Source organism: Schistocerca piceifrons, chromosome 6, assembly GCF_021461385.2.
Source record: "Schistocerca piceifrons isolate TAMUIC-IGC-003096 chromosome 6, iqSchPice1.1, whole genome shotgun sequence".
NCBI lineage: Eukaryota > Metazoa > Arthropoda > Insecta > Orthoptera > Acrididae > Schistocerca > Schistocerca piceifrons.
Window position 1 is genome coordinate 23,832,215 of NC_060143.1, and position 25,929 is coordinate 23,858,143.

Consider the following 25,929-nt stretch of genomic DNA (forward strand, 5'->3'; position numbering starts at 1 on the left):
CCAGTAACAATACAGGATAGGAATGGTCGGTGTTGTCCACAATCCAATTGATGATAAGCAAACAGAGATGCGCTTATGGCCACCTGCTTGTGATTTTGGGGTGAGCATGTGGTACCCATACAACTGATTTTTGAACCTTGCCCACTGCGTGCAAATCTCGTACAATGGTGGAATGATCACAGCTCATCACATCTGCCAGTTCTCAAGTACACTGATGAGTATCATTGTGGATTAAAGTGTCTAAATGATTTTTGTCAAACCCTGATGGTCTTCCTGAACATGGAAAGTCACTAATGTCAAAATGGCCTCCTTACAGCGAGAAAACCATTTTCTTGCCATTATTTGTCCAATGGCATTATCCCCATACATGGTGCAAATGTTTCTGGCAGCCTCTGCTGCTGTCACCCCACTGCAGAACTCAAACAGAAGAATATGTCAGATATGATCCATTTTCTCCATTTGGCACTTTATTTTCAAGTGTCCACAGTTCCACTCACCATCTCCAAATGACAAAATGACACAATGTAAAATCAAATAGCAGCCTTAAACTACAAATAAAAAATGACAATCGATAAATAAACCTAGAGCAACCAGAATATCTACATACAAAACAAAAACACTATGAACTTACACACAAAACTAATATTACATGATACCACAGTCTAACACATACAGTCACGACACACTCTGCTGTGAAAGTTGTTACCATTTAACAGCTGGAGCGACACTAACACTTCAAGTGCTGAGAAAGCGGACAGTCAGTGAGAAAGCGGACAGTCATATGTGTCATAAGGATAATGTTTGTTTCTAATTGTCTTTCTACTTAATTAACAAAATACAATCAAATAATGGAAAATATTAATATAATTAACAAAATAGTTGTTATATTTTTGTGTTCCATGCATAAGTAAATTACCAAGAGATATCAGTATTGTGAAATAAATGTAAAAACAGGCAAATCTCACTGACTCAATGCCGTAAGCTACATCTTATTCATGAAGAATTACTTACAAATGTGTGTGTAATTGCAGCTTACTCTGCTGAAGGCAAGAGGATATCAACACATATCCCATGCATGAGAAGCACATATTTTTATTGTTCTCTGTTCTTATTATCTCATTCCTACACTTCACGCAATTTTCAAGTATCTGAATATTTTTGTTAAAGTAATTACTTTTGCTTTCAAAACAAATGTGCTGAAGTTTCATACCACTTGTGGCTCAAATGAAGCAATAATTGTGGATTTGATTTTTTCTGTGTTGGCAAACAGTTTTATTGCTTTTGGCATTTCATTATCATGTCTGTGTGGTTTTCCCTTCTCCTACTAGTGTGGTGGCGTATTTGGTACATTAAATAATTAGGTATTACATTCCATACAAGTTTCCTATGTTCCACACTCACAGATTTGGCTGGAGGGGTAGTGAAAAAAATTTCACATTGTTGGGTAGATATACAATGTCTTCTGCAAAAGGTCAGGTCTTCTGGCATTTTCTAACAATTTTTTGTTCTTAAAAGAAATCAACATTTTTCAGTAAATATCTGTGTTTCATGAGAATCAAAAATAAAACATCTTGTAATGTACCATTTCATACCTCCCAGGGCCATTATGAAACTAAAGAAAGGCAAATGTGATGTCACTTATTAGTTATTGTTTGACATTTAGACACTACATGTGCTCCCTATTGTAAAAATTATGTTACTAATCGGTATAAGCAGTACTATTCACACCCATCCGATAATGTATTCAGAATTGTAGCTTGCTGCCCACTTGGTGCACTGCTATTGCAGTGAGTAACAAAAATGAGATGGAGTGTCTTGACTGTTATCTTAGACTGTAACGATACTAACAAATTTCATAAAAAGAAATAAAGACACATCAAAATCACATAAGTTAACATCATTGCTGGCAAAGATTCATGTAAAAAAGAAATAATAATAAGGTTAAGAATATTGTTAAAAAGAAGTAAGTTGTTATGGTACATGTACCTCAAAATATTTGAAATGAAATAAACCTAAATGTTAAGCAACAGTTTTTTTCGGTTTAGTATGTACTCTATTAATACTCTATCACTTATGTATCTAAATATCACTAGTTATTGGTTACTTAAGCAGTTCTGTAATCAAACATAAATATTCCCATTTTCATTCATGTGAGCAGTGCTACAAAGTATTACATAAAAATATCTCTGAAGAAAAAACTGGAAGTGAAGGTATAATGCACGTGGAACAAAAGCTTAAAAGCAGGGTGACAATAGACATGGGCTACTGTGGACATATACAAAACCAAAATAAATACATAGTTCAGACAAGAGACAAAAAAGCCTATGCACAATGAAAAAAATCATAAAAAAACCATCAAAACCAGTAAACTCTTACTTGCTCTAGATGGTCAGCTAGAGTTATCATTTCCTTCACATCTCTATTTCTCGAATCAATTATTTTTATGAGATCCTAGAGGATAAAGTACAACATTAACATAGATGTGCAAACAGTTGTAACATATAAAATATACTCAGTGTCTTTCATTAAGACTGAATTCGTCATCTTTCCTATGAACATTTGAGAATATGAAACTTGCTCACACTTTTTATAAAAAGTAGCGTTTTGATTCTAGCAAAACCAAAAAGAAATTTTACAAATTTGTATTGGAAATTAAGATATATGAATTGCCAGTGGTTTGAAACAGATGAAAGTTGTGTTCTCATAAATCTAATTCTATTTAGTTTAGGACATTCCACTGTCTTGTAGTATCTCCTTAGCACAATTTTCTTTTTACCTTTATTTACAGTAAATCCTTTAATTTTCCCTAATGCAAGTTACTTGAGATAGACCTAACCAACTGGTTTATGACCTCTCAGTAAGTTGTTCATTTTGACACCATCCACTCTACTTTAAATTTAGAATTTTAAAATATAATTTATTCTAGGTAATTAATGAAGAAATTACCTGGCCAACACAATAGTCAACATAGCAAATAACAGGTCCAAAACTGCAGGTAATAACAAATAATTTTTGGCCAATAGATATGAAATGTATTCATCAATATATGATACAGTATCAGAAGAATAATATTGATGAAATATGAAGTTAGTTAACTACCTGATATTTTTCAAGCTGATCTTGTTTTTCCTCAAGTGTAGAGCGAGGTGAATAGTTCTTGAGTGCTGTTTCCGCTTCTGAGAGCCACTGTAACAGCTTGTCAAAGGAGCCTTCATATTCAGACCATTGCTGCAGTCGTTCTTCTAGTCCATGTATCACATCATTCAAGGCTACTTCAAACTTCTCACGATCAAACCTAAGTTTATTTTCAGAAGTTTAAGTAAGTAAGAAATAACAAGTACAACATGTAATTATTTCATATTTTTGTACAACAGAATGTCAAGCGCCAAACAAATGCACAATGTTATTTTATGAAGCACTAAGCTACATTTACATTTTGACAGTGAATATCTGTAATTATTAAATGTTTCATTTAGGATATGTACACTAAGTACTAACATAATTTATTTATCTCTTATTTTGTTCTGAATTGATAAATTTATAAAACGCCCTTAATGTTTTACATAGGCAATTTTTATTATAAATTGCCCATGAAAGAGGTGTTTATTTATAACAATACATATAAAACAGTGGTCAATTGACCATCAAGGTATAAATGTACTCCTTTTAACCAAAATATTTGCAATTCCTTTCTTTGAGTTTTTATAATTATGGATCACACAATTGTAAGTAATAAGAGTATAAGTGATGTTTTGCTGTTACTCTGTTGCTCTCTTTTTCTGAAAGAGCACCTTGGCAACATAACTTTCTTTGAAATACGTAATTAACAACTGGGTCTCAGTCTTGATATTAATAAGATTTTTTAACCCCACCATATGCATCAGACAGAAAATTCACTTAAGAAAATTATAAAATTATGAGATAGAAGTGCAGACCATTATTTATCCCCAGGAGACAAAATTCATAGTACTGCTAAGAGACACATTTAAAGTAGAAAAAACTGTCCTAGCTTTCAGAACTGTTAATTCCTAATAGTGCCAAAATCTAAGATAGTTACTTGGACTTTTATGTGTGTCTACTGACAATATTAAGAATTTTGCCTTCTGAAAGTAAGTACTGGCCAGTAATTCCACATCATAACTACATCATTTCGCAGACAAATTATTTAATCAAAATGCTCAAAAGTCATGAACTCAGTCAACATGTCATTAATAATTTATTTATTACTTTCATTTCATCTTTACAATGACCAAAGAGTACAGTACAACAACAAATTATTCAGTATTTGGTAAGGTTATATCTTCACCAAAGGGAACATAAATGCATAAGACTGTCACCACCTGAACACAGAATGTTTGGCATTTTAGCATTGCTATTTGACTGCATATTTCTTTTAGCAGTAAATGCATACGTTGCTTCATAGGACAAGACAGTATTACTGATTGACTACAGGTAATGTGTGAGTAAGACACATGGGAAGAATGTGCAGTTGTGCTTAAATATGACAATTTTGGCATTGTTACTTGCCGTGAAGGCAGTAAAAAAGTGTTATGACTATATCACAATAGCAGATGCAACTGTTTTAAAAGATAAGTATGCACTGGGACACAGTGCATGAATGTCTTATGATGTCTAGAGTGGTTCGTGAAATATCACCTAAGAGTCTCAGTTCACAACAATAATACTGAGAAAGATTCTAGGAAGTTACTGTGCAGGACAAGAACTTACCATATTCTACTTACCTGGAAAAGTCATTAAAGCAAAATGATTGGATATGGGGACCATATAAAACTGATACTGTCACTGGGGTGAAATGTGAGCCCAAAAGTAACAATTTTTCCCTTTTTTGTAGCACTTCTAAGCTGTGTGCTTATATCATATTTCTTCACTGCCACAAATATCACAAGATATGTGCATATAGTTATGTTGGGACTGTGGTTAGAACTAAACGGATACCTGATACTTTATACTGGATGGCCATCAACTGCAGGTGCCTTCTTCTATGCAAAAGCTGTTTGCTGCCAGATGTCTCACTGTGTTATTTCTTCTTGCAGTGTTCAGCCAGTGGCAACAAAGTTTACACTTAGCTGGAACTGAGTTGGTGCAGTACCGCAGTCATTGGAAACCTTCCCTAAGAATTATTTGATAAGATTTGGAGAGAATGCGACTATGACCTGTACTCCTTCCATATTATGCTTGGGATCACAGTGAATGGATCTATGATTGTCGCAATTGTTCAAACTATCCTATTGCTGAATTTACATGTTTGTGAAAATGCAACCTTAAGAAAGATTTCAACAATTCGTAATCACTCTGTTTCTTTGTGTAAAGGATCTCTTGAATGTAGCTTTTAAATCTGTGATTGTTAGTTTGCAGCAGACACTCTACTGCAGCCCTGACTGGCCAGTGAAATAAGCAATAACATTAATTTTGGCAGACACACGCTGCCCTTTTTTTTAAAAAAAAAAAAAAAAAAAAAAAAAAAAAAAAAAAAAAAAAAAAAAAAAAAAAAAAAAAAAGAGGTCAGATGAAGCATTTTAAGTGGTATGCAGCCATATTAATTTTAACATACACTCCCTGTGTCAAAATAAAACGTTCTTCAATATCTTTACAGCCATTCATGACATGCCTGGTATATGCCACCATCCAAATGAAACCTAGTTCTTCCCAGTGCCTCTTCCAGAGGTGTCTACATTAATAATCATAGAGGCTAAAGTCTAGCGAGTATTATGGGTGAAGAAAGAAGATTCTACAACACAGGCCAAAAATGTTATACGACTATTATGGGACCAATCACTGTCGCATTGCAAAATGACCCCTTTAATTAGATTTGATCACTGCAACTATTTTAGTTTGATTGTCACCAAGTAGTTATTCAAAACTACAGTTAACACTGCTGCTGTGGTCTCTGGAATCAACTCAAAGTGCCCATGCCAGACAAGGGATGCCTACCACTGAGAACACACTAACTGTGAACTTTCTACTAAATTCAAAACAAGCTGTTATGATTTAAATATGTGATACTAAATCTTCATGTAGGCTAATTTATAAACACCTACCTATCAAAGGGGGGGGGGGGGGGGGGGGGGGAGGTATAACCCACGCTGCACAAACACCCATAATTTACTCGTCCAGTATTGAGCATGAGAGCACTTAGTTACTTGTAACACACTTTGCACAAAACATGAATCCATTATGAAAACATTTTCTCACTGACAGCCGTCACAATATAATGAAAGGAGAGAAGTTCATCACTTACAACATTTTTGATGTTCATGCAGTAAAACTTGCCATATGAAGCATGACGTTTTAATTTATCATTTCTTTACTGCTAACTGTATCCGTGACACATTTTGCAACAATATTCCTATATACCACTGAATGTACCAGCACAATTATATCATTGTACAACACATAGTTCAGGAGGTAAGACATCATAAACACGGAGCTTCATGAAAATGAAACTGAAGGGTGAAATTCATTAGAGGTATAGGTGAAGTGTGTGCGTAAATACGTGTGTAATATGATAAATTTATGTGAAATATATTTGACATGTACATGCATGGGCAAAGACAGGGGTAAAAAGCTCATCTTAAACCTCTGGAACAATTTCAACTGCATTTCGTGCACATATGAGTTATAATACTGTGGGGTTAACAACCACCAGCCTCCTATTGGGTTAGGAGTGATACTGTGGAGAGAGAAGGCAGAGAGAGCAGACAGACAGACAGACAGACAGAGAGAGGGAGATTCTTTTTTTTTGGGGGGGGGGGGGGGAGGAGAGGTGAACAGAGAGAGGAAGAGTTGGACAGATACAGGGCGAGGAGGAGTCATACAGACAGAGGGGGCAGAGAAGATGGACAGACAGAGGGGCAGGAGGAGATGGACAGAGTGGGAGGTGGAGGGGGTGGACAAGGGGGGGAGGGGGTTAGGAAGGAGGAGATAAACTAATAGAAGACTGGAATAAATATATACCCGGACAACATTAGGTACTCAGCTATGTCTATATATAAGCAGAGAAAAACAAGTCTCAGAATGTTGTTTACAGAGAGGTAGTGCAGTACTTTATGGCTGTCCATAGATACCAAGATAATTATGATCTTTTGTGTCCAAAGCATTCACAAACAGCAGTGAAATTATTTACTCCTTCTTCTGGCACATTTCACGTGAAGCAAATGAGTAAGTTGCGAGTAACATTGTCTCAACATCTGGTGGGCAATAATATGAAAAAAGGGATATTTGAGTCATGGCATCAGAGAGTGAAGATGAAATCAATGCAGCTGTTACACTCCAGTGCTGAACTCTATTCTTAATGTATGCGCAGTGACCCCAAAACAACTGCCCTATTTTTTCCTTACTGTAGGTACTTAGAATGACACTTTCAGTTCTGAAAGTTGAGGTTTCATATTTACCTGTTTTATTATGCTGTCGATTTTAATACAGTTTCCGCTGCCAACAACATGGTCTTCAGTCTAAATTTACTACTAAAGATGTTATTAGCACATGATGTTAATGGAAGATGCTAATGCTTGAAGCAAGACCTGTCCCATATATCCTCTCACCACCATCTACTCCAGTCTGGTCACTAACATCAAAGGCAGGGCTATCTGTGAAACAAGTCATGTGATCTACAAGCTAAGCTGCAATCACTGTGCTGGATTCTATGTAGGCACAATAACCAAGCTGTCTGTCTGTCTGCATGAATGGCCACTGACGAACTGTGACCAAGAAACAAGTGGACCACCCTGTTGCTGAACACGCAGCCAAACATGATACCCTTCATTTCAATGCTTCACTTCCTGTGCCACATGGATCCTTCCCACCAACACCAGCTTTTCTGAATTTTACAGATGGCAACTTTCCCTGCAATACGTCCTATGTTCCTGTAAACCTTCTGGCCTCAACCTTCGTTAGTCATTGTCCTCACCCATTCTGCCTCTTTCCTGTCCCCATTCCAGCACTACACAGCCGTCATTCCACCATCACACTCAACCTTTTATTTCCCTCCTTCTCTGCTACCACCCCCCCTCCCCACTTCTCCCCTGCCCTCTGTCTAACATGCAGCACTTAACTGCGCATCACCCCCGCCATGCTATCCCTCCCCCTCCCTGCCCCAGCCTTTTCCTTACCACCACCCAGTCGCCACTCCCATCAAGCACTGGTGCTGCTGCTTGCAGTATGGTTTCAGTTGCCCGAGACTGCAGTTGTGTATGTGTGTGTGTGTGTGTGTGTGTGTGTGTGTGTGTGTGTCTGACATCTATTGTTTTAATTGAGAGGATCTTTCGTTGTGCCTATCTTCGACTCAGAATCTCTGCTATATGGTGAGTAGCAACTTTCCTTTTCATAACACTGTTATTATTAGCACTGTTCTTACAGTCAGTTTTGTTTATTATTCACTTACTTAAGATTATTTAAGTCTCTTTCCATGGCTTCTTTGGCTCTAGGAGGTAATTTATCAGTTTTGTTGGAAACATGGTCAGTAAGAGCCTTCATTTTAATATCACCTTCCATTTTCAGGCAATCCTGTATTTCTCTGACTTTTGACAGCCTGGACTGTATTGTTGGTTTATTTCCACTATAATCTGTAACAAGAAGGGGAAATGGACATAGTTATCCTCTAAGTTACTCAAGACTCATGTGCATATCAAAACAAGCACAAATAAATAATTTCTTCATGAAATTTGTTTAGCTTTCATTTAATGCTATTAGGGAGTCGTCAAAATGAAGGTTACAAGTAGCATTTACCCCTACTAAATTATTCTCTATGTTACTAGCATCAGAATGTCAAAATGATCCAAAAATGACACACCCTAAGCCATATACCTTAAGTACTTTACAAATATAAGAGATGCTAGTTACCTGAATAACCAGCAAGACGATCCCACAAAGCTTTCTGATAATCATGGTAGTTCTTTTGTAGATCATTAAATTGCTGAAACACATCCAAGCTTTCCTCAAGCTGCGTTATCATCACCAGCAACCCGTTCACCAGCCTTTCGTATCGATTGCTGATGTCTTCTACAGCTTTCTTTACCTCCTCATCATCTCCTCCAGTTAGCTGTACAACAGCTTGTGCTTTCTCTGTCACTGCTTCAATGACACGTTTATGAGTTATCACTTCCTGCAGGGTTGTCTGCAAATATAATTTTGAAAATTAAATTAATTAATGAAATGTTGCCACTCAAAAGCAGAGAATATTGTTATAGTTCTGTAAAAATGTTTATAAAAGCTGTTTACTATTGTTACAGATTCCATAACTATAAAAGTATGTGCAAGTACTCATTAACATTAAAGAAGCATGATTACTAAAAATTTTACATCTTCATAATTACAGCCAAAAAGAAATCCACTAGATCCTCCAAATCAGGATTGTCATCTGTGGGCAATATACAATACTCACTTTTCAAAATCTGGTAGGAGAGCACTTGTACTTAAAAGTGCATTTATAATTCACATATTACAACCAAAGACTGCTTACATAATTGCTGCAAATACCAACATAATAATAAAGAAAACAGCAATTTTTATTTTTTACTGAAGTAAATATTTATGTTGACTCACAGAGATGCAAGCCATATCCTGAAGTGTACGAATGAATGGTGGTCAATTGGTTACTACATCAGAACTATAGCTTGCTTCAGCAAAAATTTCATTTATGGTTTTTGATTTGTATAAGCTAGGCATGCAGCTGAGTGTTACGATGCAGAACAGCAGAATCCCAACTGTGTAAGTTCCAGAGAGGGCATTCAATTTTGCTCTAGACACTGTGAATTATACAAAATTCAGGTCACACATCTCATAATTTTCTTCAGGGAATGGATGGAAGGTGAGAGTTTAGCACCCTGTTAATGGTGGATCATCAACATCTTCCTTTCAAGGATTAGGCTGCTAACTCTTCTGCACACACAGAAAAAAATCATTCCCATCTTTTTGAGGTCTTTCAAAATCTCTTTTCCCACCCAGCTTGTAGTCCAGCATCTTCTGGGGAATTCTGTGACCAGGCATTCTCACGAGGTGTTGTAGTTCAGCATCTTCTGGGTAACTCTGTGACCAGGCATTCTCACGAGGTGTTGTTTCCAATCTACACAACCAATGGTGGATAAGGAGAATAAACTCAGATGTGGAAAAATATTAGGCATGACCTTATTTATGTAAATGGTACTCAACACTACTGCATGTAATATTTTTTTGAAACTACTAATGATATGGAGAAAAAAACAGGTTATGTATTCATGTGCAGCTGCCAGTCTCATTTCTCAATATTTTTTCATTTGGTGTGCTAGGAACACATGTTTAAAATTATGCACAGTGTACTTCAGAAGTATTATGTCTACCAGCAGAAATAAGCATAATAACTGAGCTTCATGATTGGTAGAATAATTTATTTTTCCCATTTGTCATAAAACTACCAAACAACAATATAATGGTGACACTACATATTTTGCATGTCTGATGACAATGTGTTCTGCCTACCCCCTCCTCCGAAATCTGCCTCATTCATATCATCATACTTTCTACAGTCATTAATTTCAACTTATTGCCTGTGATATTTACTTTAATAGACTTCCATCACCTACAAATTATGGATTACTGAGTGTTCACTTGTTTTTGGCACTAATAGAGGAGCATACAGGGAATGGAGGAAGCAATTTCCACCTCCAACATAGACTGACATGGGAGAGGAGAGGTGCAGAAGAAGCAATCTCTGCCTTTCTTGTGCAGAGCAGTACCATTATGTATATGTGTATTTTTCCCACCAGCAACAAACAAGACAACACAGAACTCACAACAGTGACAGTGGCATTTCACACAATATTGTTGGATCACTATGGTTGCCAATGACTAAACACAAAATGCTACTAGCCTGAAATATTAAAACTTTCACTTAATCAGAAACAGGAAGAAAAATGAGCAGGTAGTTATGAAGCAAAATTTATAGCTACAGCTCAGCAAAATGTGCAGAAGCTCAGAGTTTTCATTGTGGCCAGTAAAATTTATTTTTTTATCAGATGTTCTACAGGATTAGATTTGATACACCCTTTCTTTGTCAACCCCAGTCTCTGTGAAAAGGTTACGTAATATCCACTAAATAAATGTAGTCCTTATTGTTGCAGTCACAAGCACATTATAATATTTCAAATATAGTAGAACAGTAGAAATCAAACAACAAGTTTAGAAGCATTTGTTGGTTAGAAAGAAACTGTACCTTATGTTTAAGCAGTTTTGATCTAATCTCCTGGGTGGAGCCCCAAGTAGCAGCCGGGTCCTGCTGCAACGAACGCTCCATAGCATCAAGCCATGCTAGTGTCTGCGCCAGTGTTTCTTGATAACTGGTTCTCTGGAGACTTTGTGCATCCTGACGCTTCTGTTCCTGTTCTATTCCTTGTTCAAGTTTGTCCCATCTATCTCTTATTTCTCGCAGCTGTGAACGGATCAGCTCTCGTCCAGGAGCTGCTGTGTCTGGGTACAGTCGCTCACCGGCACTTGTCAGGTTGCCTAATCTGTACAAATAGACATAATAATGCAATTTTTCAACCTTTGAGATTCAAGACATAGTAAAAATTTAACATTATGAGAGTCGCCTGAAGAATTCATTGTACTGATAGAACTGTTTGTTCAAGCTCCAAATCCAATCTTAATTTTTTTTTTAAAAAAAAGAAAAGAACCTCTGCACTAAAACGTATACAAATAATAGACACAAGACACAATAAGGGCCTAACAACTTTATTTATAGAAAGTAGCTTTCTATGATGGCTATTGTTTCCTGTCTCTTTTCGTTGGTATAAGTATTAAAAGCTTTTCAATGTGGAGTGGTTAAATAATTTCAGATAATGTGATAAAATCAAATACAAATATGAATACCCAATTCAATAAATATAAAATAAGCACATATAGTAGATAAATGTATATCTGCAGTCACACAGGATGAAGTAGCAAAGCCAATAAAAGGGCTAAAAAACTCGAACTCTGCAAGCACTGATGATACACATACAATAATCTTACAGAAGAGAACTCCACACCTAGCTGAACTACTTACACACTTGCGTGACAGTTCACTTAAACTTAGCACTTTCCCAAATGCATTTAAAACGTATTCAATAATTCAGGTAAAAAAGGTGGGAGAGATACTGTAAATAACTACAAGACCACCACAGTTTCCTCTTACACTTCAAAAATATTAGAGAACATTACGGAATTTCTAAATAAAAACAAAAGTCTCTGTAATAAATGAACGGATTCTGAAATAAGAGGTCAATAATACTGGTGATTGTCATTTATGAGTGCAATGAATTGAATACTAAGACTGATGGACAAGACACAGGAGTATTTGTTGACCTATCAAAAGTGTTTCATGTGATGGACCATAAATTTCTGCTGTCACACCTTGAAAACTATGGTATTTGAAATCTGTCCAGCAGCTGAATCAGGGACTGATGACTTTGCCGTTTAGTACCTTAACCTTCAACCAACCAACCAACAGTTGGATCAGTTCCTTCCTGAGCAATCATAAGCAAGTGATGAGCATCTCACACTCTAGTATTGTTGTGACTCGCCAATCTTTCAAAGTGCCGCCGTGCAGTTACGTGCGTCCTCTACATGCGGCGCTGTCTGCCAGCGATGCAGCAGCCGAGCCACCTAAGCAGCCAGCCAGCGAGCGGCCGCTAGACTTGGGCGCAGTGCTGATTTGACTGTTACTGTGTACACATGTCTTGCTTTGTCTACTTGCTCTGTGACTTACATGTATTGTGTCGTTTTTGAAAATATACGGACAGAAGTGAGCACGTTTCAGCAAAGGACAAAGACGCAGGATCCCATCCTCATCGCCAATTGTTATAATGTCAAGTTGAACACATATATTTCAAAAACGACACAGTACATGTAAGTAACAGAGCAAGTAGACAAAGCAAGACATGTGTACACGGTAACAGTCAAATCAGCACTGAGCCCCAGTCAAGCGGCCGCTGGCAGGCTGGCCGCTTAGGTGGCGCGGCTGCTGCATCGCTGGCAGAGAGCACCGCATGTAGAGGATGCACGTAACTGCGAGGCGGCACTTTGAAAGATTGGCGAGTCACAACAAATATCAACCTTAAAACTATTTCTGAACACTTATCAAGGTATAACTAATGAAATATGTTGTACCCCATGGATCAGAAATGGGACAACTTCTGTTCCTTTTGTACATTAGCAATCTAGGTTTAAATGTGGATGCATATAAAATGATCACATTTGCACAGGATGCAACAGTTCTATTAAAAGCAGAAAATAAGGAAGAACTACAGCATTCAGTGAAAACTGTCACAAAACAACTTAGCAACTGCACACAACGTAATGAGCTCGTAATATATAGCAAAAAAAACTAGTGCCCAAAAAATTTCACAATCCTCTGAACAAGGATATGTACACTATGTGATCAAAAGAATCTGGACACTTCACTGAAAATGACTTACAAGTTTGTGATGCCCTCCATTGGTAATGCTGGAATTCAATATGGTATTGGGCCACCCTTAGCCTTGATGACAGCTTCCACTCTAGCAGGCACATGTTCAATAAGGTGCTGGAAGGTTTCTTGGGGAATGGGAGCCCATTCTTCACTGAGTTCTGCACTGAGGAGAGGTATTGATGTTGGTCAGTGAGGCCTGGCACGAAGTCGGCCTTCCAAAACATCCCAAAGTTGTTCTGTATGTTTCAGGTCAGGACTCAGTGCAGGCCAGTCCATTACAGGAATGTTATGGTTGTGTAACCACTCCGCCACAGGCCATGCAATATGAACAGGTGCTTGATAATGTTGAAAGATGCAATCGCCATCCGAAATTGCTCTTCAACAGTGGGAAGCAAGAAGGCGCTTAAAACATCAATGTAGGCCTGTGTTGTGATAGTGTCAAGCAAAAACAACAAGGGGGCTTTCAAGAAAAACATGACCACACCATAACACCACCGCCTCCGAATTTTACTGTTGGCACTACACATGCTAGCCGATGACGTTCACCAGGCATTCGCCATACCCACACCCTGCCATTGGATCGCCACATTGTGTACCATGATTCGTCACTCCACACAACGTTTTTGCACAGTTCAATCATCCAATGTTTACTGTCCTTACACCAAGTGAGGTGTCATTTGACATTTACCGGCATGATGTGTGGCTTATGAGCAGCCACTCGGCCATGAAATCCAAGTTTTCTCACCTCCCGCCTAACTGTCATAGTACTTGCAGTGGATCCTGATGCAGTTTGGAATTCCTGTGTGATGGTCTGGATAGACGTTTGCCTATTACACATTATGACGCTCTTCAACTGTCGGCAGTCTCTGTCAGTCAACAGATGAGGTCGGCCTGTACGCTTTTGTGCTGTATGTGTCCCTTCATGTTTCCACTTCACTATCACATCAGAAACAGTGGACCTAGGGATGTTTATGAGTGTGGAAATCCTGCATACAGACATATGACACAAGTAACACCCAATCGCCTGACCACGTTCGAAGTCCGTGAGTTCCACGGAGCGCCCCATTCTGCTCTCTCACGATGTCTAATGACCACTGAGGTCACTGATGTGGAGTACCTGGCAGTAGGTGGCAGCACAATGCACTTAATATGAGAAAATGTTTTTGGGGGTGTCCAGATTCTTTTGATCATATAGTGTATGTCCCATTTATCTTTATCAACAATGAACCAGTTGGTAACAGTACAGAAATTAAATTCTTATGATTATGGCTACAGAACAAAATTGGAATAAGCATACATAACACAAAATTAAACATAACCTGCTGCCTTTGTTGCTTACTAAAATCCTGCTGTAGTGAGGAAACAGTAAATAGTGCTTATCATGCTTACTTTCATTCTCATTTTATATCGTGTCGCATTTTGGGAAAATTCTAAATCTATTATCAGAACATTTAAAAAGCAAAAAAAGGGCCATTAGAATCAAGTTTGGATGTAAACCTAGAGACTTAGGTAAAGCTCTGTTTAGGGTCTCATATTCTTTAAAATAAATTTAAGAGGTAAGAAAAGTAGATTAAAAAGCTTTGATAGTTCTGATCACTTTATGAGACAAAACAAACAACATACATATGATCAAAATTAAGACATCTCTTTGACAAAGTGATACTTTCCACACCAAATTTTAACTCTATAACAAACATCCAAAAAACATAAAAGCAAGTACTGATGTCAAAATTTTTAAAGTAATATTTACAGCATCACTACTTTCACTCCACCGAAGAATATTTATATGTATGAAGTGTACGATATAAATATTTGAATTAATGAAGTATATTATGTGGGATTTTAAATATGTATGCAGAGAAACCACTTTCACTTGTACACACATAAGCTGACTTTGTTCAATGTCATGGTATAAGCTGCTTTTGTAATAACAGGACTCATAAAAATACAATGCAATACAACATTGGTTAAATATCATTCTGCACATTACTAAATATAAAGCCATGGTAAGTTTGATTATTCCAAGGATCACATAAAATATTTTAACAATGTCTAGTTCATTGTTGAGAGCCGTCTGAATTGCTCAGTGTGTCAGCTGGCTACATAAATCAAAATAGAATTGGATGATATTCACAAAGACTCTGCACCATCATCGAACACCATTTACTTTTAGATTAATAAATTTAAATGTGATCCAACAAGCACCAAAGTTGAAATGCATTCCAGCCATCCAGTTCAGGTCACCACACAGGAAACCATTGACAAAATTAATAATACAGTAATGCAAGACTACCAAATAATAATTTGTGGGTTTGCTGAGACTGTAGGCATGTCAACTGGGCAAGAGCATAATATCCTGCACGGAGAATTGGCTTTGAAGAAGCTGTGTGTGAGGTGGATGGGACGATTACTCATAGCTGACCAAAAGCGAAGCTGGCACAACATTTCAGCATTTGGTGATGTTTAATAGCAATCTGCAATACTTTTGCACCAATTTGTGACTTTTGATGAAACCTGAATCCATCATTATACACCACAGTCTAAACAACAATCAAGACAATGGTCAAAGGCTGGTGAAAGTGCACTGAAGACGGCAAAGACCATTTTGTCAGCTAGTAAGGTGATGGCCACTGTTTTTTGGGATTCCCAAGGAATAATCCTAATAGATTAATCCTAAAAAGCAGAATCATAACAGGAGCCTGTTTACGAAACAAACATTTTTAATTGCTTTTTTACCAGACTTATCACAACATCCTCAAACAATCTAAAAACAACTGATTTCTGAAAGAAATATGAAGAATGACTTAGATACAAAAAAGTTTTGTCTAGAGCAACATATAGAAGCATGTGCCTGTCAACTTAAACTGAAGGAGGGCTCTTTTATAATTGTAACAGTATATAGGTCCCCTTCAGGAAACTTCCATTTATTCCTGGAAAACTTGGATGCCTTGTTGTGCTATCTGTCAGATAGGGGAAAGCAAATTATTATTTGTGGGGACTTCAATGATGATTCACTGAAAGAGTGTAATAGGAAGAATGACCAGGAAGTCTTGCTCGGTTCTTTCAATTTGACATCTGTCATTAATTTTCCTACTCGGGTAGTAAAGGACAGCAGCACATTGATAGATAACACTTTTATAGACCAATATAGGTTTAAAAACATAAATTCTTGTCCTGTTGAGAATGGGCTGTCTGATCATGATGCTCAGCTAGTTACAGTATATGACACAGCTCCATTCAATAATTCAAAACTACCCTCCAAAGTTGTGCGTTCAATTAATGACTCAACAATTAGAAATTTCAGAGAAAATCTTCAGCAGTTAGACTGGGATGAGGTGTACAAGGAACCCGATGCTAATTTAAAATATAACTTATTTCATGATACACTTGTAAGAGAATTTGAAAACTGTTTCCCCAAGAATGTAGTTAAATCCAATAATAAGAAACCATGCAAAAAAACTTGGCTTACTAAAGGAATAAAAATATCTTGTAACCACAAAAGGGAACTGTATCTAACAACAAGAAAGAGTAATGACCCAGAAACAGCCAGATATTATAAAAACTACTGTGCTACATTAAGAAAGGTTATTAAAAAGTCCAGAAGCACGTGCATCATGTCCGAGATTAATACCTCTGATAACAAAATCATAACAATTTGGAATATTATTACAAGGGAGACAGGACAACCAAGAGTACAGGATGATGGTATCACCATTAAAGCGAATGGAAACTTGATAAACAACAAGCTGGGAGTCTAAAACATTTTGAATAATCATTTTTTAAATGTTGTAGAGAAAATAGGATCTAAATGTTCATTAGAAGAAGCAAGGCAGTTAATGGAAGAGGCCTTACCCACACCATTTGATACAATTGAAATTCCACCCACCTCTCCTTCTGAAATTAGGATGATAATAAACTCTCTCAAGAATAAAAGCTCACACGGAATTGATGGCATTTCCAGCGGGATAATAAAAGCTTGTTCCCAAGAAATAAGTGGGATTCTTAGCCACATATGTAATAGCTCTCTGAAGCAGGGCATTTTCCCAGATAGACTGAAGTATGCCATTGTTAAACCACTGCATAAAAAAGGGGATATGACTGATGTCAACAACTACCGCCCAATCTCTCTTCTGACTGCCTTATCCAAAATTCTTGAAAAAGTAATGTATTGTAGAGTAGCTTCACACCTTTGTAAAAATAAAGTTTTAACAAAATGTCAGTTTGGTTTCCAGAAAGGTTTCTCAATGGAAAATGCTATATATACTTTCACTAGTGAAGTATTAAATGCTCTGAGTAGCTGGAAGTAACCCCTTGGGATTTTTTGTGATCTATCAAAGGCTTTTGATTGTGTAAATCATGGAATACTTCAAGATAAGCTCAAGTACTGTGGTATGAATGGGACAGTGCTCAAATGGTTTAAATCATACCTAACTGGAAGAGTGCAGAAAGTTGAAAGAAATAGTTCACATAATATGCAAAAAACTGGTGATTTCTCAGACTGGGGAACAATCAAGAATGGGGTGCTGCAAGGTTCAGTCTTGGGTCCTCTGCTGTTCTTAATATATATTAATGACTTGTCATTCTTTATTAATGAAGATGCAAAGCTGGTACTTTTTGCCGATAATACAAGTATAGCTATCACAGCCGACAGACAAGAATTAACTGGTGAAATTGTAAACAATGTTTTTCAGAAAATCATTAAGTGGTTCTCTGCAAATGGGCTCTCATTAAGCTTTGACAAAACACAGTATATACAGTTCCACACAGTAAATGGAATGACCCCATTAATAAATATAGACTTCGATCAGAAATCGGTAGCTAAGGTAGAATATTCAAAATTTCTAGGTGTATGCACTGATGAGAGGTTGAACTGGAAAAAAACACACTAAGGATCTGCTGAACCATTTGAGTTCAGCTGCTTATGCTATTAGGGTCATTGCAAATTTTGGCGATATACATCTGAGTAAATTAGCTTACCACGCCTATTTTCATTCTCTGCTTTCGTATGGCATCATATTCTGGGGTAACTCATCATTGAGTAAAAGAGTGTTCATTGCACAAAAGTGTGTAATCAGAATAATTGCTGGAGCTCATCCAAGATCATCCTGCAGACACTTATTTAAAGAGCTAAAAATCTTCACTGTAGTCTCACAATATGTATATTCACTTATGAAATTTGTTATTAACAATCCGAATGAATTCAAAAGTAATAGCAGTGTACATGGCTACAACTAGGAGAAAGGATGATCTTCACTACTCAAGGTTAAATCTAACTTTGGCTCAGAAGGGGGTTGAAACTTCCTGGCAGATTAAAACTGTGTGCCCGACCGAGAGAAGGGGGTTAATTATGCTGCCATAAAAGTCTTTGGTCACTTACCTAATTGCATCAAAAGTCTGACAGATAGCCATATAGCATTTAAAAAAATTTAAAATATTGAGTGCCATGTAATATTTTGTCTAATGTAATATCTTCTATAGACACCTTTTATTAACCTGACACGTTCCACATCGTTACGAAGTGTCGTATTCATGCTCTATGGAACAAGTACTAATCTAATCTACAATAGTTTTAATATGGGTTTTGGATCGGGACTGAGAAAGACAATAAAATGATGAAGACAAAATAAACTGAAAAGACAAGTAACAGAAAGGATAGAGGAAAATAAAAATAAAACTAAATAAGTCAAAATTTTAGTAAAATTTATGAAAATTGCATAAAAAGGATAAAGAACACAAATCTGTCAGTATATGACATGAGATTCAATAGATGAAAATTTAATTAAGAAGTCCTGGTTCCCAACTCAGGGGCTTGTTTTGCTCCTAACCAATACCCAAATGTTGTAATTTGCATTGATCTCATTGGAAAGAATAAATAATAGGGAGACAATAGAATGCACTTATTTTCTGCAGACAAGAGTATGAAGTGTTTTGTTGGGCATATACACAGTTTGTTCCAGAACATCAAATTTAAACAGACACTTACTGAAATGTTAATGCTGTATTTTTTGTATCACTAAAAACGGAAATATCTTTTAACTCCGTAAATTTTATTTTCAATGGTGGGATTCTAGATTGCTGTTTAACTAACTTGTGAGCAGCTTGTTCCTTTTCAGTGAGGAGCATAGCAAGCTTGCTTGGTGCACCAGGTGTAACTTTCATGGCCTCCAGCTGCTCTTCCAAAGGGGAAAGCCATGCCTCCGTTTCAGCCAATCGTTCTTCATAAGCTCGATGGTCGTCTACCAGGCTCTGCCACCGGTTGATTACTTCTTTGCTTAATACATGGAGTAACTGGTACCTAAAATAACAGATTAGTGACAGTTAAACTACATATTTAAAATTTACTCATTTCAGAGTCATAGTTACTTTTCCCTAATCTGTCTAACACTGATTTTTTCCACAAAACCAATATTCAGGATTGTATTTTCATTTGGGATGAATGAGTTAAATGCACTGACCATTCCAATTTGCATTTATAGTTAATGACTCCCTCATTCCTCATAAATAATTGGATAATTTAAAAATACAGTGTATTACCTACTTATTCATCTATATGGAAAGAGATGATTCATCAGTCCTATTTTTTGAAATTTTCATTGCTAAAAGTGCAAAAATGTAATAATCTTAAAAACCACATAAAATCATTTCAATAAAAAATTAATATCACTCAATTTGTCAGAAATTTTACATGCACCAGAAACTAAATCCTTTGTAGGACACTCTAATGTTGCATTCATTGAACTGTAGCAGTGGATAATTAGTGAGAACATTTAGACACACACATAAGAAAATCGAAACTGAATCAAAAGGACAACAGCAGTTCTCGAGATTCTAATTCGAAAGTTAAAGGACAGTATATACAGCATGCAACTGAAATTCTGTGAATTTAACGCAATATTTGCAAATAGAAAAATGAAGAAATTATTATTATAAATATTTCTATTATGTTGATTTTTATTAAAATTTTACATACAATGGAATACTTCATATTGCAAAGTAATGTTTGAATTATTGAAAACTGAGGCACAATATTGTCACTTTTATTATTTCCCCCCCCCCCCCCCCCCCAAAGAATTTCCTGACTGCTCCTGTCATTGCAAGTTTCATAGCTTTTTGCATCAACCTCCAGACTGCCTTTGCCAAGCTCAAATACCTGAAACATCCATGCAACGTGGGGGGAATGACTCACATTTGAAATGATTGGTATTCTACAAACACATATAATATGTCAATGTCCCTGTCACAGTTACATCTTTTCAGTTCTTTGTTAATTTTCTCCATCTACTTGTTACTGTTCACAACTTCACTTCATAAGGCATGTGCAATAGATAGCTTTATCTAGAAAATCTATGTCAGGTCTTTTGCGATTCAATTCAATTTCAATTCAATTTATTAGCGTCCTTGTAGTACATCATCGAAATGACATAGGACTTGTCAATAAACATTACATGAATTTACTTGTCACTTAGACATCACAATTTTAATAGAACTTTTAGAACATTAACATAAAAATATACAAGTAGGATAACAACGTACAAAAAAAAAAGTTAGTGATTCTCACATCAAAGATTATTTACATTCTTACATTAACACTGTTTCACACTTTCATAGAAACAGCAAGTATTTAAATGTGAGCAATTACACATATTTATTATGTCAGGGAAATTTTAACTGCGCTTTTATTGTCAACGATTCATAAACTCTTCAATACTGTAAAAACTATTGCTCAATAACATGTTTTTTAATTCTCTTTTAAATATGTGCAGTTTTGGTATTATTTTTAGTTCTTTGGGGAGAGCACTGTAGAGGATTTTGGGTTGGTATAGTACACTTTTGTGATACATAGCTGTTTTATGAATTTCTCCGTGGAAATCATTCCTATTCCTTGTTTCGTAATTGTGAAATTCTCTGTTTAATGTAGAAAATTCCTCGTGTTCTTTTAAGAAACATATGCTTTCATATATGTATAAAGATGGTAGTGTCATGATTTTTAATTCTTTGAAAACATGCCTACAAGAGGCTCTATATCCTATACCTTTTATTATTCTGCCTGCCTTCTTTTGTAGTCTAAATGAACGATGCACTTGTTCCTTGTTACAACTGCTTGGTCTCTTAAGGGAAGCGTGCACAACTATCCTGCAAGTTGTCCAGTATTATGACGTGCGTAAATTAACTTCTTTTAATTCATTAAGATGTCCATGCAAAGATTTTGGCATTCACATATTCACTTTTTTGGCTATGCTATCAATACTATGCGTTACCCGGTTACCTTCCATTCCGAAGACTGTTGCACTCTGTGGCTATTATATTGACTTGTAAATAATAGATTTCAGTTATTAGTCATTCTTTTCAAATTTTATTGGCAGATATAGATTTCAGCTAGAAACTAGCCATTCTCAGTGCACTATCATTTCTGATCAATGCATGTAATGCCTGTTGGTCGGGCGTTGTCCTCAGTTCATTGAATACTACATTCAATGAACTGTGGATGAAGCCTGACCAACAGGCATTACATGCATTGATCAAAAATGATAGTGCATTGAGAACGGCTAGTTTCTAGCTAATATCTAGATCTGCCAATAAAATTTAAAAAGGACGAATGATAGCTGAAATCTATTATTTACAAGGCAATACTAAGTGTTTCTTCCTTGCTGAAGAGCAGTGGTGTACAATAGTCTGCCTGAGAGACCGAATGGTTTAATGGTAATTAACTCTGTCCCTAAGAAATTTCTTTGGGACTGACTAATCAACTTTTGTGTTTCTTATTTATATCCACAATAGCTTTTCCATCCATTTGCCTTGAAAATGTGGTCTGCTATGTTGGTGACTTCTGTGTTTGGCAGTGACATTTTCCCACTACATCTCCCAATATGTAGTGACAGTCTTGATGTAATTATCTAGTTAGCACATACATTATGTAATGGTTAGCTACAAGCTCTTGTTGGTTTGCGGGTTTTTCAGGATCGGGTATATGATGTCTTGTGTCTGTAAACGAGGTTCCATTCTTGGATTCTTAAGCGCGTAATTAATAAGGTCAGTCAGTTTTTGACTTAGACACTTGACTTGAATCTTTCTCACAAGCAGTTTCATATCCTGTTGGCACCTGCTGACTTCCAGTTAGGCAGAATCTTTAACACTGTCAGTTCCAAAAAGTTACTTGCTCTTTCGATGGGACAATACTGATTTTGAAGCTATTCTTGGTTGCCTAATCAACAGCTACATATAGACATGTACTCTGCAAGCCACCATATGGTGTGGCGGATTATACCTTGTACCACTACTAGTCAGTCCCTTTCCTTCTCTACTTGCAAATAAAGCCAGGGAAAAATGACTGCCTATATGCTTTTGTACAAGCCCTAATTTCTCTTATCTTGTCTTCATGGCACTCACGCAGAATGTATATTTGCCTCAGGACAATCACACAGTCCATAGTAAAAATTTTATCCAATTTGAAAAAATAGAGAACTCACTTTATTTTTCCTTGTCCTGCAACCATAGACACAAACAGACATTACAGACATTCTGTTTCAGTGTAGAAGAACATTCATTGGTGCACTTTTTCAGATGTCTGATGATCTTGTTATAATATTGTTCCTGTTGTTCCTAGTTTTCTGGCCTTACACCACATACGCGTCAAGCACTGGAATTCTCTTCTCCAGTCTTCAGTCTTGTTCAGTAAGCCCTGCTCCTTGATGGCTACAGATCTAATGATATTTTTTTCTTGGTGATTATTCTCGTCACATGACTGATCCAACTGATGTCAGAGTGGTGAGTGCACCACAATACTACAAGATACGCTCATCCCCAAATATGAAAGTACACTGTCTAGTCACATTACAGTGACCAACTGTCAAAAGCCTGAATAACCAATATTTGCAGCACGAGAAGATAGTGAATGAGGTTCTGGTAGGTACCGACAGGGATGTAGAGCCATGTCGACTTCAATGCCATGGCCATCTGCACTAGGTTTCTCATATGAGACTCCATGGCATGAACAGCCTGATCGAGGTGGACCCACAGATTGCCAACTGAGTTTAAATCCAGGCAAGGGAGTATGGTAAAATTGTCTTGGTGCTCTTCAAACCATGCATGTACACTGCAAGCCGTGTGACATATTGCAGAATCCTCCTGCAAAATGCCATCATGCCGAAGAAAAACAAACTACATGTAGGGGTTGACCAAGGATAGATCCATACTTTTGTTGATACACTATGCCTTCCAGAACGATGAGAAGACCCAGAGAATACCACAGAAACATTCCCCAGACTGTAACACTCCCTCCTGGTTGCAGCATGTTTGCTTTCAGACATTTCATGCTGTACAAGCCAAGAGTCATCTGTCCAGTGGAGCATAAAATGTGATTCATCTGAAAAGGCCACCTGTTGTCACTCAGTGGACTTCCTCTTGCGGTACTGGTATGCAAATTCTAGCCCTTGATGCTGATGAACAGCAATCAGCATGCGTGTACGAACCAGGCATCTGCTGTGGAAGACCATACACTGCAATATTCACCGAAATGTCACTGAGACGACAGTATTGGTGGCCCCCTTGGTTAATCCAGGTGGTCAGTTGCTCAACAATTGCATGTCTATTCAACCGTACACATCTCAGCAGCCATTGCTCACCCCTGTCATCTAGGGCTCGGTGTTGCCTTGGTGCCGGTTTTGAATAGTGCCATTTTGCCACACAAGGTATACTTCAACTGTGGTGGCAAGTGAACAGTTCCTAAACTTAGCCATTTCAGATCATCCCCTTTCGGACGTCAGATAAACGACTCTGTTTCCGCATTACAACACTGACTGCACTGGTTTTCATGTCCTCATGACACACTTTATATGCCCTCCACTGCTAGACCTGCCATCTGCTACCTGTGAGTGGTCACTGCACACTTACTTTGAACGTAGGCGGTGGTCACATTAATGTCACTGTACCATGTATTATCTAATCTTTTTTTTTCACCACTGAACTACATTTTTGGGTGTAATGGAGGCCATTTTCTAGCATCAGTTCCTTTGAATTCAATCATCACTCTTGTCATCTCAGTTTGCAAACTTTAAATCAAATTTGATCCAATTGTAGTTATTTTATTTCGTATGGTCATTTCTTCACTTGCTGTTTCTTAGACAGGCATGACCATATGTGTCTTTGGCTACAGCATTCTTTCCATTTCCAGTCAAATGGCAAGTTTTCTAGCGTTAGGTATCACATCAAAACCCAAAATGAGTCTCTGTTAATTGGCAACACACTGACTATTGTATTCCAGAGAATCCTGGAAATGTGCTTGTGAGCTGTGATTGTAATCTTGCCTGTACTCATTTACTGCTCACCCTCCATGACTAACTCTTAAAGTAAAGGCATAGTATTTCTTCATTCAAAGCACATGTCCATTTTCCACTACATCTCCCCAATAGTACTTGGGTGAGAAGTGGTTGACAACTTTGCACAGCATCCATACCAGTGTAACCATTATGTGATATTTGGCTTCTCTCTTCCACTGGCTGTGTTTTACAATAAATTTTCCTAAGCCAATTGCACCTGGATCAGCTCCAGTCAACAGAGACCCTTTCTCAGAGGCTTCTATGTACATTTTTCTTAAAATGTTTAGTTATTTGGGACCCGGAATACTTGATTGATGCAGCAGAGTCCAGTTTACTGTAGGAATAATGTTAACAAACTACAATGCAAACATTTTTGTGTAATATGTCGAATGTTGGAAAAAGTGAGTAACTGCAAAAACATGGAAAATAATGGTTATTAATCTAATTTGTAAGTTCTAAATTATTCATTATGAAGGTAAACATGAAATAATAAAAAAATGGACTATTAATACATTTTCCTTTACCTAATGGCAGATCTAAACCTGAACCGACAACCTCAATAAATCACTTACAAACTGAGTAAAATGATACTCTCAGTAAGAATTGTATCAAAAGGAAAATTCACTTCAGAAAACTAAAATTATGATGCAGAATTGCTGCCAGTATTTACTTTCAAGAGATAAAATATCAGTACTGCTGTCATGCACAAAAGTGAAACAAGCTATCCTAGCTTTTGGAAGTGATTGTTCCTTTCTTGAGGAGGAGAGGGGTATGGGCCGTGGAAGGTTAAAAAGGAAGAGCAGGCTACTGAGATTCAGGATGAGAGGGACCAGTTTGTTTTGAGAATGAGGGAAGATTAAGATCTTTGTCTCCATTTGACCTCAAAATAGGTGGATCCCTCTTATTCTGGGTATGAGCAACTTGCTCCTCCTTTTTAATTTTCCACAACTCACCCCTCTCTTCTTCATGAGCCAGGAACTATTAGTCTGGAAAGTGAGGATAGTGTCGTGAATTTTTGTACTGGTCTATTAGCAGTTCTCATTTGTCAGCTCCTGAAGGTAAGTATAGATAAGCAATTCTGTCATAATTTTAAATGCTTGTTAAGAAGTAAGATAAGAAATCTGTATTCATTAATGCACAGACAAAATGTCTTTGAACTCAAAGTAATACCAA

General features: G+C 37.0%; 1 protein-coding gene across 2 annotated transcripts in view; it reads right to left on the reverse strand.

Moving 5' to 3' along the window:
• LOC124802693 (muscle-specific protein 300 kDa) overlaps window positions 1-25,929 on the reverse strand; it is a 601,574-nt gene that overhangs the window by 284,181 nt on the left and 291,464 nt on the right. The window contains exons 42-47 of one of the 2 annotated variants that reach the window (XM_047263633.1): window positions 19,530-19,736; window positions 11,207-11,501; window positions 8,860-9,133; window positions 8,402-8,582; window positions 3,100-3,295; window positions 2,377-2,451 (exon numbers count right to left, since the gene is read on the reverse strand). In XM_047263633.1, coding sequence (XP_047119589.1) covers window positions 2,377-2,451; window positions 3,100-3,295; window positions 8,402-8,582; window positions 8,860-9,133; window positions 11,207-11,501; window positions 19,530-19,736 — 1,228 coding nt within the window. The remainder of the gene's footprint in view (window positions 1-2,376; window positions 2,452-3,099; window positions 3,296-8,401; window positions 8,583-8,859; window positions 9,134-11,206; window positions 11,502-19,529; window positions 19,737-25,929) is intronic. The other variant, XM_047263634.1, reaches the window with a different exon arrangement.